At 42.1% G+C, this 21,087-nt stretch overlaps 1 protein-coding gene across 1 annotated transcript in view; it reads right to left on the reverse strand.

Annotated features, from left to right (window-relative positions):
* Nucleotides 1-208: 208 nt before the first annotated feature.
* The window catches only part of LOC144770028 (uncharacterized), a 32,487-nt gene continuing 11,608 nt past the window's right edge, over nt 209-21,087 (reverse strand). The window contains exon 3 of the mRNA XM_078654231.1: nt 209-1,600. Coding sequence (XP_078510357.1) covers nt 1,333-1,600 — 268 coding nt within the window. The 3' untranslated portion in view covers nt 209-1,332. The remainder of the gene's footprint in view (nt 1,601-21,087) is intronic.

The raw sequence follows: 21,087 nt of genomic DNA on the forward strand, positions 1-21,087 counted from the left end.
GTTACTGCCAGCAAACTTTGGAGCTAATTTAGAGTTTGTAGGTAGTTAACAATCATTTGAATTCTGAAGAAAGTGCTATAGCCAGAGTTAGATCCACTAGTGGAATTACCCAGTTGATTCCAACGTTAAAGAAAATTCCGCCAGCGGAGAAGCTTTAAAGAATGGGAAATGTGAGCAATTCCCATAGGGCCCCACCTTCGAAAGCACCCCAGGGGAAAAATAACGTTCTCTCTATCTATTTCTGTATCTCGCCCTCTCTGCTGACTGCCTATCTGTACCCATGAGCCTGTTTCTCTTTGCCCAGTTCCATCTTAAGAAATTGTGGGGGCCCTGTAAAGTCACATTGCAACTGCGTTTGTGTGAACTGTGTTTATGAAAGTTTGTTTGACATCATGTGGGCTTATCAGAAAATAGATAATAAAATGTAAACTTGTTGTGGACATGGACACCCAAAATATGCCTTACCAGGCCCCCCAAAATATGCCTTACCAGGGGCCCCAACATTCTTTACAACGACACTGTCCACCAGTTGATTCTCGTCTGGATTTAGACATTTATCCAGAAGATTTTCAGTTATCAGCAAACTTTAAAGCATGCCCAGTATTTGAAACTCTAGATGCCACCTTGGGTAAACATATGCAAACAGAGAAATGCTTTCTAGGGTTACTAGAAAAATGCTTTTTTTCACTTTCTGTGGTACCACACCTATAGTAGGACGATGGAATGTCTCCGATGGAATGTCTCCATCACGGAATGGGCCTTTAAGCACTTCACTGCTTAAGTTCTTGGTATGAGAAAGTCCAAAAAATAGAGCAGTGACTATACTTCCCTTCCTTGTGTGTAATTAAGGAATCCACTTAATCCAGTGAGTACTGTTTTGCATGGCTAACCATACACTATCTTGTGCATGCAGTTCTTAAATTATGACGTTAATGTAACAAATGTATAATCATCGCCTAATGTGTGTATTTTGGGGGCATATGGAGAAGGGACACAAGGCTTATAAATTAAATTATTCTTGCCCCATGTGATCACTCAACAGTGAAAATAAACGTGACAAACTGGTTGTTGGTACATGTATTTGATATGTGCTACAGATTCCTAGGTTATGCATCTGAATATTAATATACCTCTTGAGGATAGATTGTCGGGCCAAAATGATACCATCTGCCCTTTGCACAGTCCCTCAGCCTTCTGTGTGGCATGTGTATCCTTCCACAGCAACAGTACAGAGGGAAGAATAGAGACCCAACCCTTGCGTCTATAGGTATATACAAATATTCCACCTTGGTGCCAAGCTCTGCCTTGAAATGGGAAATGGTGGAGTGGGCCCTATGGTGATTCTGCAGCCTGACTTTCAGTATTTTTTTTGCTCTTGCGGACAAGGACCCTCCTCTTTGTGGGGGACACAGGCTGCGATGATTCCCTTTCCACATGCGGATGAACTGCTGTTCCAGATGGTCGTTGATGTCGCCCGGCCTTCATCTCATCCACAAAAGCCTCTACACCATCGAACTTTGTTGTCAGCTCTCCCAGCCGCTCCTTTAGATGGTTGAACTCTCTATATAGGTCATCCAGGGCTTCAGATAGAGACTTGATTCTGAAATGAGCCAAATGAAAACACTTAGAATCTAATACTTGTACCCCAGACATGTAGGAAAACCATTCATCTGATTAAGTTTCCCTTAACAAATGCATTTGCTACTAATAGGTTTACTGCAATAAAACTCACTGACATAATTTGAGAACTGACATGCTAGGTACAATGAGTTTTGATATGTTCTTAAGTTATTTAGGAGTGAGTGAGAGGGAAAATCTTAACCTTCTGTGTAATGATGCAAACCTGAATGTGGTAATAAATATGAAGCACTGCACACTACTATTTACCAAGAGATGGTTGCTTGAAATATGACAGTTAATAAGCATAGGGATATGTTTAGGACACAAACATGCACAGTTTGGCATTGTGATTCACTATCAGAAGCTCATATCTTTTTAATTCAATGTTCTCCGGGGAGCTTAAAACTTGCTTTGATTACAAGGAATTAAATGTCATAATGGTCAAGAAACAATCCCTCCTTCCTTCAGCTCGGTCCTCAGGCATCATTTATGGATTACCGTTGTGTTCAAGACTCGTGATAATTAAATGCCTTTGCAAATATAGGATAAGGAGAGCAATTGTAATTAACAAGTTAACTTTGTGTGGAAAATTTGTGTACACTGCTTTTCATTCTGGTCATCATTTGACACAGAAGTGTTGTAAATAACATAAACCTTATATCTGTCATTGTAGGTTGTCTTGTGGGTGACATTTTGGAGTTATCAGATACACGGAAAGAATATCATTCCCACATGAAAGAAGTCTTTATCTTGACATTACTTTTAAACAGTAGAGGGATTGTTCTTTTGATAACCTGTGGTGCTTTCCCTGGGGATCGCTGTTTAAGCAGAAGGGGATGGTCAGCTCTATGGTCCTGTCAGTTTTAAAATGACCAATACCAACCACTGTGAAATGCATAGAACAGCAGTCTGTAGAGGATTTATTTGCTATCCTTCTGAACCCTGATCTCAGTCACAGGGAAAGGAATTACGTTCAAGTGATTAGGGGAGCAAGAACAAACCACCGCAACTCTTAAAGGGACAATTACTATTCTTACACCTGTATTTTAAACCACTTTCTTTTGTACAGATGGATGTTACGGATCCCACTGTTGGTTCCATAATGTATCAAACAGATCCAGCCACACAGGAATGTGCACCTCATTGCATTGCTCCTTATAAGTTTGACTCACTCCCCAAAGTTTGCACCATCCATAATCATATTCTGTTGGCAAATAGATAACCCGTTGCTATATACAATTATTATTTCAAGGAGGCCTCAAATCTGGTTACTGTTGATCCAACTGTTCACAAGCAAGTTTTCGAAAACAAGGAAATTCATTTTCTTAGGCATACATGTTGAATATTTGTCTTCTTCCTTTAATTTCATGTTTCACCAGGGAAAAGCCTCGCAGAGAAAGAGAGCAAAAGAAAGAGAAAGGGAGAGCATGAAAGAGAGCGATGTTTGTGTGTGGGTGAGGGGGGGTTTGGGGAGGGCTGGTCGGTTGTGCATCGACATTGTGTCTCTTAAGCAAGGGGCTCCCACTTCCGTGCCGCCCACCTTTTAGCCATTATGAAGGGGTCAAATCTGCTCCATGCCGTTCCATCAGAAATCGTGGAATGACAGCAAAGGTTCTGTGCTGTGTCTTCCACATATCACAAGCTCAAGCTCAATAAGTAATCAGGCAGAGGTGCTTTTGGGCCAAGAGTACATGGTCCTCATGGGGGATAGGGGGCAAACTAGGCAGAAAAGGGTGACATCTTGGGCCGTTGAAGCTTTGTTAATGTTATCCTGTGCTAGGGAACTGCTAGGTCTGAGCTTAAGTTCTCTGTGGAGAACCCCTGACACCTGCATCATCACAGAGGTCCCAATACCTCGTCAAACAAAAGGGATCATACACTTTAAGTCCCTCCTCAGCTATTAGCCCACAGATACATGAATTGATTGGTGTGGGCTGGGTGAGGAAGTATTAAAAGAGTCTCTGTAGGCACTGGAGGTGGTTAGCAGATGTCTCTGTTTTCCAAGGATCATGTCGCATTATCCATCCTAACAGTGCCTCATGAGTTCAATCTATCCATCAGGCTCCAGTTCCTTTTATCAACATCCCTGCTTCAAATTTCTATAACATGCTCCACTATTTCCCTCTCCTGATGTTCTTTGCTCTCCCATGCCATCTTAACGCCTCCTCCTTCCCTACCAGCTAACTAGACAGATAAAGGTAACTACCCGCGATGTTCTCCTGCCACTCGAACTTGCCTCAATCATGATAATCCTGTACCTATGGGTGGTGGACTTATGAATAATGCCGATTAGATTGGATTTATATTTACTGTACTTTATACGGCTGCACTCCAGTACCATCTCATGATTCAGCTTCTGCCTTGGGGATTACCCGTCTATTTCTCGCCATATGTTTGTATAATTGTTGTTCATTCCGTGATGTAAGACACCAGCTGTTGATTTTTCTTGTGTTCTTAATTAATAAAAAGATTTATTAAAAAAAAAATAATAAAAATAAAAAGGTAACTGCCCGCAAGGCACCAAGACTCCTCTGGTGAAGATAATTAATTTTTTATTAATTTTACTTATTTGTAGACTGAAATTATAACCGAAGGCACAACAGCGCTAGGACAAACAGGGACATGAAGAAAAGGGGAAAACAGGATTAACAAAGAAAATGGGTCTTCTGTTGTTTACAGGGCGCCATATGGGATAGGGTTGCAACTTCAAATTCAGATTGTTCCAGAAAGAGGGAACCAGAACTAAAGGATCTCAGGCAGGAGCAAAAGTACCAGCTTGATCTGACGGATCTACCAGGGTACGTGTATCATCAGAGATGAGATGTGCTTTGAGCAGGTATTGTAGAAGGCTCTATGCATCAGGCAAAGTGCTTCGAAATGGATTCTTTGTTAAACTCGCCAACCAATGAAACATGCGCTGTGTTTCAAAGACATGATCAAATTTGTGTAGTCCAGTGGCAAGCTGTACAGTTGTGAACGCGTTTTTAAAGTCTACATTTGTGTGCAACAAATAATAATGAGTGTTAATTAATTTAATGTCAGATCCAATATGCAAATGAGGAATTTGTATGATTACACTTGAAGCAAGTTTAATAGGAGATTTAGAAGTGTGTTTATTAACATGAATTAGTAGTTATGTCACATTTAGATGGAAACTCCACTTTGGATAAAATGGATGCTGCTTCTGCCTTTTCACTCCTGTGTTCAACCCCCCTCCCATCAGGTTTCTCTGTGCATCTTCTTTTCTCGCATGCTCTGCAAGAGCAAAGACTGCTGAAGTAATGTTTTTCTTACTGTTATGAATACACAGCTTATTAATTAAACGTTTAATGTTTTAGATATGTTGTCTCACTAAGGTCTTTCCACTGTAGTTGTAGGGATAAACGAGCCCTATTCATTTGTATAAACTGGTATTATTAAAATGTTTCAGATTTTGTACAAACCATTCTGGATGGCAGTGGCACGGAAGAAGTTGGGTGCTTTTTGTGAATGGATAGTGCTAAAGTATAAAGATGTTGATGTTATTACTTCCGATTTGCTAAATAGTGGACACCTGTGATCATGCTAAAATGAATCTGGAGTATTCAATAATTTGTCATGCAAGAATTGTGTATAAAAACTCTGCGATTCAGGGAGTGAGCCAGATTTTTCCTGCAGATTTTCCTGTTCTAGTAGGGATGCTGTCCGACCATTATCTGGTTGCGAGAGGAACTGGAGAGGTGGTACTAAGAGGTTCACAGGTTGATAAACATATTTAAGTGCTGTGGACTAATTTGATTTCATTATTTGAGATTGTAGTCCCTATTGATTTGTGGGGAGAATGTAAGGCAGTGGGTGCCTGGCCAACTGACGAAATAGCTAGGGTTGTGCCTAATAATACGCTTTCTGAGAAAGTAGCTAATAAATATCAACAAGTAATTAAGCAATTGAAGAAAACAGGGCCTGAAAAGGATATTAATTGGGTACAATTTTTGAGAAGCTCACTGGAACCGAAGGAATCAATTTAACCCGCCATCACCCTTGCCTTACCGGAGGGTTACAGCATTATCTGTGCCAATAGACCCAATGGTAAATCGGGAGGTGGTGTCGCCTTAATCCATAAATCCATATGGACGGCTACCCTCCCCCCATTCGACCAAATCGAATGTATAGAAGGCTTGCCTTTCAGTATTCAAATTTCCCCGTCCTCCTCCTGTTCAGGAATACTTATTTATCGCCCCCCTCATTCTAAAACTTCACATCTTCCGGCTCTGGCGGACTATGTTATTCAGCTTAGCACACGATACGCTAATTTCACCGTTTTAGGAGACTTTAACCTCCACGTCAACAACGAATCTTGTTCGCACAGCAATTACTTCATCTCCACGCTTGCGGCCTGTAATCTAGCCCAAATAATAACCCTAACCACGGACAAAGCGGGTCACACACTGGACCTGATCTGCTCCAACTTACCATCTATTCGGGCGGCCCCCCCCATTCCGGTCATTTGGTCGGATTATTTCCTCATCCCCTTCGAGATTGGCATTCCCTGCCTCATCGGACCCTCTATCACCCCTAAAACATCAGGTAGAAATTGGAGCCGTATCACCCCTGAAACGCTCCTGGAACACCTAAAAAATACCCAACCCTGCCCATCCTCTGAACCCGACCAGGAGATCGACCACCTGGACGCATGGATCGGTCAGGCCTTAGATGCCCTGGCCCCCCTTAAACCCATCAAAACCCACAGGGCCGTACCTTCAGCTCCTTGGTACTCTGACGAGCTCCGGCAGAAAAAGGCCTTCTGTAAATCTCTCGAGCGCCTCTGGAGACAGAACTATTCCCCGGATAGTAAAATCACCTATAAAACAGCCCTCAAAGAATACCGGAGAATGATTGAGGAGCATAAACGAGATTTTCTAGCCTCTAGAATCAAACTTGCCAGCAATGGCGCCAGGGAGATTTTCAATATAGTTAGATCTTTCACAGACCTAAACGCATTGACTCGAACTCAGCCCGCCTCACAGTCACTATGCGATAAACTCTCACAATTTTTCGAGGACAAAATCGAGACTATCTACTCCTCCTTTCCTACCCCTAACAGAGAAGGACAGGAAGAGGAATCCATCTCTCCCTCACCACCGCTGTCCACTCTGTCCGAATTTGCAGCCATCTCGGAAGCCGACTCCATGGCAGAACTACTCAAATGCAAATCAGGCTCCCCAAATGACCCCTGGCCAGCCAAGCAATATAAAAAACTGGCACCCCTACTCAATCCCTACCTGAACCACATTTGGAACGACTCCCTGAGAACGGGCAGTTTCCCTGCTAAATGGAAACATGCTTCTCTGGTCCCCATTTTGAAGAAGCCCAATCTGGACCCTGACCTCCCCAGCAATTATAGGCCTATATCTCTCCTGCCTGCCCCAGCCAAGATCCTGGAAAAGCTGATACACTCTCAGTTGGCGAATTACATCGAAGCCAATGGGCTTCTTCATGACTCCCAGCACGGCTTCAGGTCGGGCCACAGCACGGAGTCAGCCCTTATAGAAATGGCTGACTCGGTGAGGTGGACGCTTGACGGGGGGTCGAGGGCGGTGTTAGTGCTGCTAGATCTCTCAGCAGCATTTGACACCGTCTCTCATAAGATCTTGCTGAGAAGGCTGGAGGAATTAGGTTTGGGCGGCACCGTGTTGAAATGGCTTTCATCTTATCTTTATGACCGCTCTCAGCAGGTCTTGACCCCTCCCTATACTTCTTCTGCCAGACCACTTAAATGGGGAGTCCCACAGGGTTCCTCCCTAAGCCCACTTTTGTTTAATGTTTATTTTACCCCCTTGGCTAAGCTGATTGCTCAGACTGGGATTAAATCCACTTCCTATGCTGACGACATTCAGCTACTCTTTACCTTCGATACCCCCTCCGCTTCTGCCTTCGACCCGCTGAAATCTTGCCTTAGGGACATCTCTAGCTGGATGGATGCCAACTCCCTCCGACTCAATGCAGGAAAAACAGAGATCCTGTTTTTCAACTCACCATCTCCTCTAGATTCTAGTCTGTGGTGGCCAGAAGATCTGAGCCAAGCCCCCACGCCCAAAGACTCGGTGAGAAACCTAGGAGTTCGTTGGGACAACCACCTCAGTTTTAACATTCAGGTACAAACAGTAGCAGCCTCCTGTTTCGCAAAGATCAGGACCATCAAACGGCTAATCAATTACCTGCCAGCGGACTGCCGTAAGACTGTGATCCAGGCATTAATAACATCCCATCTTGACTATGCCAATGCCCTTTACCTTGGCATCATAGCTGGCCTATGTCATAAACTTCAGACGGTCCAAAACGCCGCTGCTCGGCTGGTGGAGAGAATCCCTGTTAGACATCATATCTCTCCCCATCTCCGTAAATTGCATTGGCTACCCATTGCTAAAAGACGCGTTTTCAAGGCAATGACGCTGGCTTTCCGAGCGTCAAAAGGCAACGGGTCGGCCCATCTGAAAAATACCCTGCGACCGTACGTCTACTCCAGGGCACTACGCTCCAATTCCCTATTTTTTCTGGAAACTCCACGATTTCAACGATCTCGTGCAGGAGGAAAAACCTTTGAGGTCTGTGCCACCCAGCGTTGGAACAAGCTCCCGGTAGCCTTACGCACCTGCCAAACAGAATCAGCATTCCGTAAGTCCTTGAAGACCCACCTCTTCTCCTCTTAAATCTGGCTTCCCGATCCTTTGCCCTCTGGTTCTAGAGTTCTCAGCGCCGGGACGCCCCGTTGGGGCAGCTGTGCGCTTTATAAAATACACAAATAAAATAAATGTCTTTTATGAAAGGCTCAAGCAGATTTGTCAAGAAACACATCTAAGTTGATGATCCAGAAAAAGATGGTGTCAGTGGTTTCGTTTCTGGTTTTGTTATAGGTGTGCGACCAGAGCTTAGTAATTATATACAGCAGAGTATAGTAGTGGTTACTTTGATGCAATGCAGAAATAGATCAAAGAAAAGTTGATGACTGCTCAGACAAACGAATTTGAGAGAGACTCCTGGAACCAAATGGGTTCAAATATAATTTTGTTTAGTCTGGAATAAATGGAATGAACCAAATCCAGGTTGCAGCAATGGGAAATGGTGTGATGTGAATACAATTTGTTGGAAGAGGAATGAAAAATGTGAATGTTGAAATGATGAAAAGAAATGCTATTTGTTACATCTGTGGGAAAATCGGACACGGAAAATGTGAGTGTCGCCAGAACGCAAAAAGAATTCAGGGTGATGTTTTTCAAATGCAGATAAATATGATGGCCCCAACTGTCCCAAATCCTAAACAGGGTGTACAGAAACAGAAATCCTTTCTAATGTTGATGCCTTTAGTACGAATGATGCAGTAAAATATGAGAAATAGTATGCCATATAGTGCAGGTACCAACAAGGATCTATTGTATCTGAATGATGATTCATGAGATAACCATTCACAATAATGGTGTCTGAGGGGAGAGGAGGATAGTTTACTTGGAGCAGTCATAGAGGTAGCCCAAAGTGGCCAATATGTTGATGAAGAAGCCAATGCCACCCTGTTTCATTCTTGAATGATACAGGGGCTACCCGTTCTACAGTTGTTCTGTGGAAGTCCCAAACCTACCCCTCTTGGGAAGAGAAGTCCACGTTTTAGGGATTAGTTATAATCAAATTATTAATCAGATTAAAGCAGATGTCTCAGTTAAAATTGGTCAAATGGAAAATAAACCATGTTCATTTTGTGTGATTCAAGTTCTGCGTATCTAATGGGCAGAGACTTGTGCAAAATGAATTTTGTAATGTATTGTACACTTTATGGTGTCATGATTGAAACCCAAGATAAAGATTCAGTGTTAAACTAAAATCACAAGAATCTAGGGTTCAATTATTCCTGGTTGGTTTTAACAAGGGAAGACCTGCCTCTGAATTTAAGACATACTGTCACAGGTGAGGGATGGGATTTCTCTAGAAAAGAGATTGGATTAATAAAGAGTGCTGTGTTAGTTAAAATAAACGTGAAAATCAAAGAAGGACAATCAGGTGAAAAAGTGGCTACCTCCGAGGGGAAATGGGATCCGAGTTGGGGGAAGATGGCGGCTGAGTGAAGAGGTCAATCGTGAGCTCCTTGCCTGAGGGAGCTGTATTGCCGAAAATGCCCACCGGAGGTGACTACTAACTAATTATTACAGAACGCCATGAAAAACTAATATGCCTGACTTTCTGCCTCCTAGAGCTACTAACTAACATAAGTACAATGGCGGAACAGAAATAGAAGTAGCAAAAGCTTCAAGGAAATACCTGTTTTTTTTGTCTCCTGCGGCCAGATTCTGAGGTTGTGTGGCTACTCACTTCCACCCTGTATCACCCTGTATCACGTCGACGGCAGCACCAGCATCGGAGCATCGGAGCAGTGCCTGTATCCACTTCTGCATCTACCTCAGCACTGCACCCTGCATCCGCACCTACAGGAGCCTGAGTTTTGTGCCGGTGAGTGCCCATGAGCTGCCTGCAAACAGGAGGGAGGTCCCTGAGGCTGGGGGAGTGACCGGTTGAGGTTTAAGGGTGCATCCGCGAGCACAGGGTCACCGCGCGGTCACAGGGTCACGGGGCAGCTGGCTGTGGTCTCACTTCTCCTTTTTCGCCGAGATTGTGCCTGTTTGCCTGTGCGTGGAGCACAGCAACCCATGGTCCTGGTGATCGGCACTCTCTGTTCTCTCTAGCCTATGTCCTTATAGCTCAGGGCTCTGCATAGGTGACTGCGGCAGGAGAACGCAAAAACACCGAAGGCCTACTTGAGGAGCCGGTGCAGACGCAGTCTGAAGGTCCGATCGGGAAACTTGGTTGCCTGGATTAAAGTGGTATGGAGGTTGGAGGATCTCGACAGTGAGACTTTTTGGTTTTTGTTTTGGATATGGAGGCTTTTTGAATACCTGTTGTGAGACAGACTGTGAATGCTGTGAAACCGGGAATATAAATCCTGCCTGGAGGCGATCCGAGAGGCCTGTGTAGTGCCTGCCTTCGTCCAGCCTGGTCCAGCCTGTATCCTTTACTCTGCTACTCCTGCTCTGCTCTACTCTGTTAGTCGGTACTCTGGGCGCTGCACCCATTGGCTTGCTCTCCTGGCTCTCCTGTCATTTGCGCTGCTTTGTCCCTATTTGCTCTGTTTTGTCACTATTTCTGACACTAAACAGCCATTTTAACAGTCATTGTAAAAACTACGGTACCCTGTCCTGTTGAGCTAAATTGAGTCACACGACCCATACGACCTACATGAGTACCATATGAGCCATACAATCCAGACCAAAATAAGCCGGGAGCAGCGAGAGGGGAAGGATAAGATAAAACAGGCATACAAAAAAAGGGGGTTAAGGAGTAGTATCAGCAGCAAGCAGTAGTGGACTGGACCGGGGGAGACAAGAGACCTCGCTGTACACACCCAGTGTATCCCCCTGACCCCCCTGAGATTTGGGGCAGAAACTGAAAAACAGAAAAAGAAGCAGAGACAGGGATAGGCTCAGTTCCAGTAGACTCAAAGAGGCATATAAAAAAAAAAGGCTGACAGAGGACGCCAAAGAAGGAAAGGAGTCTAGAAATAAGACGCTTTGTCAGAAATATACCCAGAAGGGTAGAAACAAAAAGTAGGATAAGACAAGGGATCTCCAAGGCTTACACCTCTTGCACCTCTCCCAAACCTGAAAACGCTACTCAAGAAAGACGGAGCCTTCCACAGAAGCAGCTCCCCACTCACTCGGAGTGTAGGCAGAAGCAGTGAAGTCGTGCCGCGCCAACAGAAAGGTAGGACGCAGACTATCCTTTCGAAGTAAGGAAGTGGCAGCTGAGGTAGAAATAAGCGATAGCAGGGGCTGTGCAGTACAAGGGCGACAAGTGGTGCATGACGGCACAGAGAGCCAAACTGCACAGAAGCCGCAACAATATCTATTTAACTCAGCAAGACAACAACCTTCTACTATCAACCCACAACAGAGCAATACTTATAGGGAGCCAGCCAGTCCCAGAAGGCATCAAAACAACTGTGCTAACAGTTCGATCTTCACATAAACTAGAACCTACTGAGGCCCCCAAGAGCCCGCAATCTCTCAACAGAGACAGAGAAGAGACAGCGCAAGAGAGAAAGGGGTACAGATTAAGAAGTAACATTTCAGAGATAAAAGCCAGTACTTCACTCAAAGGAAAAAAAAAGACCTATCGCCAGCCAGTGCCCTTTCCAGAGAGGAAAAAAGGAATAACAAAAAACACGCCTCAGGGCAACCGCAAGCGCCCCAATCCAGAGCAAGCCTGAAATCCACAGGTCGCAACGCCTTAAAAATCATCCCCTCACTCAGATCTTACTTAAAGGTTCAGGATAAGGACAAGAACTGTACCCCTTTGAAAGCCTTGGACTCGGAAAAGACTCATAAAGACCCACCCAACACAGGCAGGACCCAGGACCTCAAAATGGCGGAGAACAAGAAACAGTGTAAACAAAGTGAAGGAATACTCGACCTAACAGTCAGTAATAAATATCAGGCCCTCTCTTGTTGACGAAATAGAAACAGAAGCAGTAAGAGAAACTGAGCCTCTGCCTGAAGCAACAAAGACGTTTCTGGAAAAAAGCCAAGAGGGTCGCTCACAAACACCGCCGGCAGCACTTACACCAACCACAAACGATATGGTCACGGATACGATTACCCCAGAAGCTACAGTTGCCAAGAGTGTCACCATCCCTGAGAATACTCTAGAAGAGATGATGAAGGAGCTTCAAACTAAATTTGCTATCTCCGAAAAAAAAACAGTCCAAAATACAAGAAGTATGCGAAGTCTTGGATCAGAAAATAAACACTCTCATTGACAGGGTGACACATGTCGAAGGTGAAATTAAAGTACTAAACAAGAAAACTGAGGCAAACCACAATGAAATAACGAAACTAAAGACCAGGGAAGCTGAGATCAGTAATAGAATGGAGTCCCTGGAAAACCACGCCAGGAGAAACAACCTTAAAATTTTGAATATCCCGGAGGGACTTGAGGGAGAAGACATCAAAGGCTTCATAATTCAGCTACTAGAGGAAAAAATCCCTTGGGCTAAATCGGTAAATTTAAATGAAGATATCCAAAGGGTACACCGAGACCCATTTAGGAAGGGGAAGTTAAAAAAAAAAAACAGAGGAAAGTTCTAATCACCTTCATGACCTACTCATTGAAGGAGTGAATACTTAGCGAAGGCCTTAAAGAGGTCCTGTAAAATCAGATCTGATCTATCTAAAACAACCCAAGATAGACAATGGGAGCTCGGCCAACTTATGCCCCAATTGAGGGCACTTGGAGCGAATGTCCAGATGCGCTTCCCAGCCCTTCTCAAAATCATGTGGAACAATAAAATGTTCAACATAAGAGATCCAAAAGAAGTGGAAGGGCTAATCGAACAAATCAAGACCCACCAGGAAGATCACACTTTATCAAAACAGTAAATAAAGTACGCACCACCATAAAAGAGTGAAAGAAACGAAAAAAAAAGGGAAAGAATTAACATGGCCCAAATACCGGTGGGAAAAGAAAAGTAAAGTTAAACTCAAACATCCAAAGGCAAAGAGCTCGAAAAGGGCAGCCCTAATGCCCAGAAGGAAGAAGAAAAGGGAGGCTTCTCCAGGGTGGGGGGAAGGAAACCATACACAAGCTAGAAAAAAAAAGAAAAAAAATAAAGCACACGGTGGGGAGCAAAATGGGGGAAAAAGAAAAAACAAATTAAAGTCCTAATAGCATTATCAGAGGAGTACAAAGGCCAAGTCGGGAGAGACAAAGACAAGACCAACGACGATGGCCATAAATAAAAGCAAAGAAAAGGAACTTAAAATATTAACATGGAATACGAACGGAATGAGAATTAAATCACGGAGAAGGAAAATATTGGAGTACATGAAAGACTGTAATAGCGAAGTAATCCTAATCCAGGAATCACACCTAACAAAGGAGGAGTGGGAACCAATATGTAAAACCAAGAGATGGATAGAGCACTGTATTTGTACGAATCAAAACTGTAACATAAAAGGAGTCGCAATCATTTTTAAAAAATCTTTGAAAGCAGTGATCGAAAAAACAGAAATTGACAGAAAAGGCAGATGGGCCATCGTGACGGCAAGAATCTACAACAGCGTATATACCCTGGTGGGCTATTAAGGCCCAAATTGTGACGACCCGGAACCACTAAAGAAGCTATATGCCAACCTCCTAGCAACCAACTCCCCAATAATAATGGGAGGAGATTTTAATATTATATTAAACCCCTCTGAAGACAAGATACCCTGCAAAGAACCTCCACAACTTGCCAAACATGAGAGAATGGGTGGGGCGATATATGAAAGACCAAGGCCTGGTCGATGTATGGAAAGAAAAAGGAAATAAAAAACACGATTCACGTATAAAAACAAAAGACTAGGGCACGCTTCCAGAATAGATTTTTTTCTTATTAGTAGGAGTCTGGTAGAACAAACGGAAAAGGTCGAACCGTTCCCAGCCCACATCTCTCACCACTGAGCTGTACAACTTATACTGATGCTTAAAACTTCACCTATTCCCCAGAGGTGGGCTGTAGATAGGAGCATTTTCCTAGTGGAGACCTATAATGAAAAACTAGCAGAAGAAACAAAACTGTTCTTTGATCTTAACAAGGCCGGAACTACAAAACAAACTGCCTGGGATGCTTACAAAGCAGTTATCAGAGGGAAAATCATAGGCATATCATTGCACAGGAATAAAGAAAAGATGAGATTTGTCAAACAGATTGAAAAAGACCTACTATCGCTAGATGTGGACCTCAGAACTGCTAGTTGCTCCAAGTCAATTTTTGAAATAGAAGAAAACATAAGAAATAAGAAAACAGAGCTCCATGACTTCCTGGAAAGAAGAGTAAGAGACAAATGGGAATCCAGTGAACTTTCTCATTATGACTATGGAGAAGGATGCGGGAGGATCCTAGCCTGGAAAGCAAAAACTGAGAAAACTAAAAATAGAATTACAAAGATACAAAGATGAGAAAATACAGGACATACCGCAGTAAGTAGTACAATTAGACAAGAATGTAAAAGCTTCTTTGAGGATCTGTACACGGAGGGCCTAATTTGCTCTGAGGAACAAATACAACATATTCTAACAAATATAACTAATCCGGTGCCGTCATAGGAACAGAAGCTTGCTCTCAATCAAGAAATATCGAAAGAGGAAGTCAGAGCTGCAATTAAGTCGGAAAGCCGCCGGTCCAGACTCCCTACCAAATGAATTATTTTTACATCTCCAAGAAACACTGTTAACACCACTTACGGAACTTTTAAACTGTATATTCCAAGATAACCAAAAACTCCCAAACTCCTGGAACGACGCAATCATTCATATTATCCTAAAACCAGGGAAGGTCCCAACAAAATGTGAATCATACAGACCCATCTCCCTCTTGAACACGGACTACAAAATATATACACAGATCCTGGCTAAAAGAATAGGGGCAGTGGCAGGGTCCCTAATTCACTCAGACCAAAAGGGTTTCATTAGAGGCAGGCAAATACACGAATTGTCCCACAAACTCATTGCTGACATTGGCATTGCATCTCAAGATACTGCTCCTCTATCGGTAATAACTTTTGACGCAGCAAAAGCTTTCGATCGAGTTAGTTGGCCTTTCCTTAACGCTACCCTAAGGAAATTTAATCTAGGTGATAAAATCGAAAGTGCTATATCTAATATCTACTCAAGCACAAAAGCAAGAATTTTAGTAAATGATGCTCTTACTGACCACGTACTCATTAAAAGAGGCACTAGGCAAGGTTGCCCCTTGTCTCCCCTCCTATTTAATTTTTACATTGAACCTCTGGCTATCTTATTAAGAGGTGAAGAAGAGATCCAAACATTCAAATATCAGGGATGGGAGAAAAAGGTAGCATTATATGCCGACGACCTGATGATTTTTACTGGGAATCTAGAGACTACACTTCCAATAATAGAGGATACCATAGCCCAGTTCGGAGCAGTATCAGGCTATCAGGTTAATCAAACCAAGACAGAAATCCTTGAGTGGAACACAGCCTCAGGAAACCCCCTTATCAAAGATCTAACGAACCTGAACTTCTCTAGGATATACAAAGAAATAAGACAACTACACAAGGCCTGGTCAGGCCTACAGTTATCATTCCTAGGAAAATCTAACTTAATTAAAATGACCATTTTACCGAAATGTACATACTTATTTAACTCCATCCCTCTGAGTTTTAGTACGGAACAAATCAAAAAACTTCAGGGAGAGCTATCTAATTTCATTTGGGCCACTAAGGGTGTCAGAATCGGCTGGAAAAAACTTAGTAGAAACAAAGCACAAGGAGGAATCGCCAGCCCGGACATACTCGAATATTGTAGATCTTTTCAGTTCAAGAACAGTAGGATTCTACTGACCAAATGGGATAACTGGCCCACTTACCTAAAGGCACTCATAGGCTCCAAAGAAGACCACTATTTATACAAATTTGGCCATCCGAAATTCTTCAAAAAAATAAAACTTAAGACGATAAAGGCCGCAGCTAGATCTTGGCTGGAGACAAGAAGAATACTAAAAACACCATATTTCAGCAAACATGCGCCAATCTGGGAATAACCAGGCACCCCTGAATGTTTAAAAGATGCACTATCAATCCCTTTAAGAAAGCACAACATAAACCACTTAGGACAGCTCCTAGAAAACAACCGGATTGTGAAATGGGAAACTTTATACGAAGAAACTCAGGGGTCGATATCAAGATTCAAATTCTACCAACTAAACAGCTGGGTGAACACTTTAAAAGAAAAACTGCAAGGTGATGAGATCATTGAACAAAAACTCCTGAACCCAGCTACCTTCAAAAAGGAGGTTTCTTACTGGTACTGGGCCCTTATAAGAGCAGGGGAGGAAGAGTACAAAATGACACAAGAAATTTGGGAGAAAGACATGCCCGGCATGGATCACTCAAACCTTTGGCTTTCCTCAAACGCTATCATGGGCCGGGTAGTAAAATCCACCCCCTGAAGGAAAACCATCTATTCACGATCCACAGATCATACTGGTCCCCAAAAAGGCTTTCTAAAATGACCAGTAATGAACAACAAAGAAAATGCCCGAAATGTGGAGAAGAAAGGGCAGATGATCTACATATGTACCAGGGCTGCACAGTGCTTAACAACTACGGTGACCAGATCAGTAAGATCCTCTCTGACGTAGTAGAGTGTCATATAAAGGTAAGCGCAGAAACTGTTATTTTTGGGATACTATGCAGTGAAACACCCCTGTCTCTAACTAAGGATCAAGAGAATATTCTATTTATCTTGATTCTCCTGGCCAGAAAAGAGATTTGTATATATTGGGTTAAACCACCCCCCCCAAAACACACAGATTGGCTAAATTCCATACTAAGGATATATAACCTTGAGACTCAAAAGAAACGCACAAAAAAAACCAGATTCAGGAATTTGTGGGAAAAGTATAATTTGCGACAATTCAGACGGTCCAATGATTAAAGCAAATGAAACAACGATTTCAAGCTAACCACTTGACCAGAGTAGTCATAATGACTAGCTCCCCCACTGCCGAAAATCGTGTGCCTTTTGGTTCGGACAAAAGAAGGCCCCAATAAAAGGACAAGGCTAGAAAAAGTGTCTTTCAGGAGAATTTCGGGCCCCCCACACCAAAACTCTGAATGAACATTGGGGCCTCCTTACCTTAAGATTATTTGCTCGATGAGGACAAAAAAATAAATAAATAAATAAACTGGCAACCAATGAAACATGCGCTATGTTTCAAAGACATGATCAAATGTGTGTAGTCCAGTGGCAAGCTGTACAGTTGTGAAAGCGTTTTTAAAGTTACATTTTTGTGCAACAAATAATAATAAGTCTTAATTAACTTAATGTCAGATCAGTGTGTTTATTAACATGAATTAGTTATGTCACATTTAGATGGAAACTCCACTTTAGATAAATGGATGCTGCTTCTGCCTTTTCACTCCTGTGTTCAACCCCCCTCCCATCATATTTCTCTGTGCATCTTCTTTTCTCGCATGCTCTGCAAGAGCAAAGACTGCTGAAGTAATGTTTTTCTTACTGTTATGAATACACAGCTTATTAATTAAACTTTTAATGTTTTAGATATGTTGCTCACTAAGGTCTTTCAACTGTAGTTTTGTGGGATAAACGAGCCCTATTCATTTGTATAAACTGGTATTATTAAAATGTTTCAGATTTTGTTCAAACATTTCTGGATGGCCGTGGCACAGAAGAAGTTGGGTGCTTTTTGTGAATGGATAGTGCTAATGTATAAAGATGTTTATGTTATTACTTCTGATTTGCTAAATAGTGGACACATGTGAACATGCTAAAATGAATCTGGAGTATTCGATAATTTGTCATGCAAGAATTGTGCATAAAAACTCCGTGATTCAGGGAGTGAGCCAGATTTTTCCTGCAGATTTTCCTGTTCTAGTAGGGATGCTGTCCGACCCTTAGCTAATTGCGAGAGGAACTGGAGAGGTGGTACTAAGAGGTTCACAGGTTGATAAACATATTTAAGTGCTGTGGACTAATTTGAATTCATTATTTGAGATTGTAGTCCCTATTGATTTGTGGGGAGAATGTAAGGCAGTGGGTGCCTGGCCAACTGACGAAATAGCTAGGGTTGTGCCTAATAATACCCTTTCTGAGAAAGTAGCTAATAAATATCAACAGGTAATTAAGCAATTGAAGAAAACAGGCCCTGAAAAGGATATTAATTGGGTACAATTTTTGAGAAGCTCACTGGAACCGAAGGAGTCAATATATGTCTTTTATGAAAGGCTCAAGCAGATTTTGAAGTTGATGATCCAGAAAAAGATGGTGTCAGTGTTTTGGTTTCTGGTTTTGTTATAGGTGTGCGACCAGAGCTTAGTAATTAAATACAGCAGAGTAATTTGTGCTGGCAGACAACAAGTATAGATGAGATTCCGAAGCTTGCAGAGTATAGTAGTGGTTATTATGATGCAATGCAGAAAAAGATCAAAGAAAAGTTGATGACTGCTCAGACAAACGAATTTGAGAGAGACTCCTGGAACCAAATGGGTTCAAATATAATTTTGTTTAGTCTGGAATAAATGGAATGAACCAAATCCAGGGTGCAGCAGCAGCAATGGGAAATGGTGCGATGTGAATACAATTTGTTGGAAGAGGAATGATAATTGTGAATGTTGAAATGATGAAAAGAAATGCTACTTGGGGGAAATCGGGCACGGAAAATGTGTCGCCAGAAACAAAAAGAATTCAGGGTGATGTTTTTCAAATGCAGATAAATATGATGGCCCCAACTGTCCCAAATCCTAAACAGGGTGTACAGAAATAGAAATCCTTTCTAATGTTGATGCCTTTAGCACGAGTGATGCAGTAAAATATGAGAAATAGTATGCCATATAGTGCAGGTACCAACAAGAATCTATTGAATCAGAATGATGATTCATGAGATAACCATTCACAATATTGGTGTCTGAGGGGAGAGGAGGATAGTTTACTTGGAGCAGTCATAGAGGTGGCCAATATGTTGATGAAGAAGCCAATGCCACCCTGTTTCATTCTTGAATGATACAGGGGCTACCCGTTCTACAGTTGTTCTGTGGAAGTCCCAAACTTCTTTCCTCTTGGGAAGAGAAGTCCACGTTTTAGGGATTAGTTATAATCAAATTGTTAATCAGATTAAAGCAGATGTCTCAGTTAAAATTGGTCAAATGGAAAATAAACCGTGTTCATTTTGTGTGATTCAAGTCCTGCGTATCTAATGGGCAGAGACTTGTGCAAAATGAATTTTGTAATGTATTGCACACTTTATGGTGTCATGATTGAAACCCAAGATAAAGATTCAGTGTTAAACTAAAATCACAAGAATCTAGGGTTCAATTATTCCTGGCTTTAACAAGGGAAGACCTGCCTCTGAATTTAATACATACTGTCACAGGTGAGGGATGGGATTTCTCTAGAAAAGAGATTGGATTAATAAAGAGTGCTGTGTTAGTTAAAATAAACGTGAGACAAGATGCAATTTTCCCAAGAACTAAACAGTATAGGCTTTCAAAAGAAGTAGAGGTAGGAATAAAGCAGGTGACTGAAAAAATGATTGAGCAGGAAACCCTCCTGGAGGTACTTGCTACTCCTTGAAACCCTCCTGTGATGGGGATAAAGAAACTTAGTGGAAAATGGAGAATTGTTTGGGATTTGCAAAAGATAAACAGCATTGTCATCACATGTTGTCCTGCGGCACCGAATCCAGCAGTTGTATTTTGTTTAAAATTCCATCAGATGCAGAATGATATACAGTCATCGACTTATGCCAAGCATTTTTCTTTAACCCTTTGCTTGAAGAGAGCCAGTTTCTCTTTGCATTTTAATTCTAGAATAAAGTTCTTATGTGGTGTAAGATTCCACATGGGTATAAGGAAAGCCCTTCAATCTTTAGTCAAATACTGATGAAGAATTTGAAAATTTGAGGCTACCTTCTAACTCAGTCCTAGTGCAGCATGGAGATGATTTGTTAGTTACATTAAAAAATAAAAGAGGACTGCAAGCTTGATACAATTGTCCCGTTAAATCGTCTAGCTGACAGTGGACACACGGTCTCCCCAACAACAATGCAGTACAGTAAAAGAGAAATAATCTATCTTGGACACCATTTTGAACAGGGTGTGAGAAAAGTCTCACAAGAATACGTTTCTGCAATTTTAAAAATAAGCCCACCAGCCACCAAGAGAAAGATTCTGATGTTTCTCGGCATTTTTGGCTACTGTTTGTCAGTAGATTCTAAACTATATCCAGTACCATTTGACAAAGAATTCTCTGAAGCATTTAAAGAATTGAGAGAATCTGTGTTGTGTACCAGCACTCGGAATGCCAGACTATAATTTAACTATTTTCCTGTTTTGTCAGGAGAGAGGTGGATGTGTTTTATTAATCCTGGCACAGAAGCATGTTGGGTTAATGCACACAGCTGCATATCTATCAGCCATATTAGATCCTGTGGCTGTAAGGCTTCCAGGATGTTTGAAATCAGTTGCAGCTGTTTGTGTTGCCATTGAATAAAGTGAAGGAATAGTGATGGGTCATACTTTAATTATATATGCCCCTCATGCAGTTTTGTGACACGAGCATGAACATATAGCAAATTACAAATAGTATGCTGACTCATAATGAGCAAGTCATCCTTGCAACAGAGAATATTTTTATTAAAAGGTGCAATTTACTGGCTCCAGCAACACTACTTATTTCAGACAGAAGTTGTGTAGACAGGGAAGGTAATGAAATAATGAGTCTGATGATGAACTAGAACATAATTGTAGTTACTAAGTGATGTACCAAACAAAGATCAGATATCAAAGAAACTCCTTTAGAAATGTCTGAGATACCAATGTGGAACATTGGGAGCTGCCTGTGCAAAATCTTTCATTTCTGAGACCC

This window comes from Lissotriton helveticus, chromosome 7 (assembly GCF_964261635.1).
Source record: "Lissotriton helveticus chromosome 7, aLisHel1.1, whole genome shotgun sequence".
Taxonomy (NCBI): domain Eukaryota; kingdom Metazoa; phylum Chordata; class Amphibia; order Caudata; family Salamandridae; genus Lissotriton; species Lissotriton helveticus.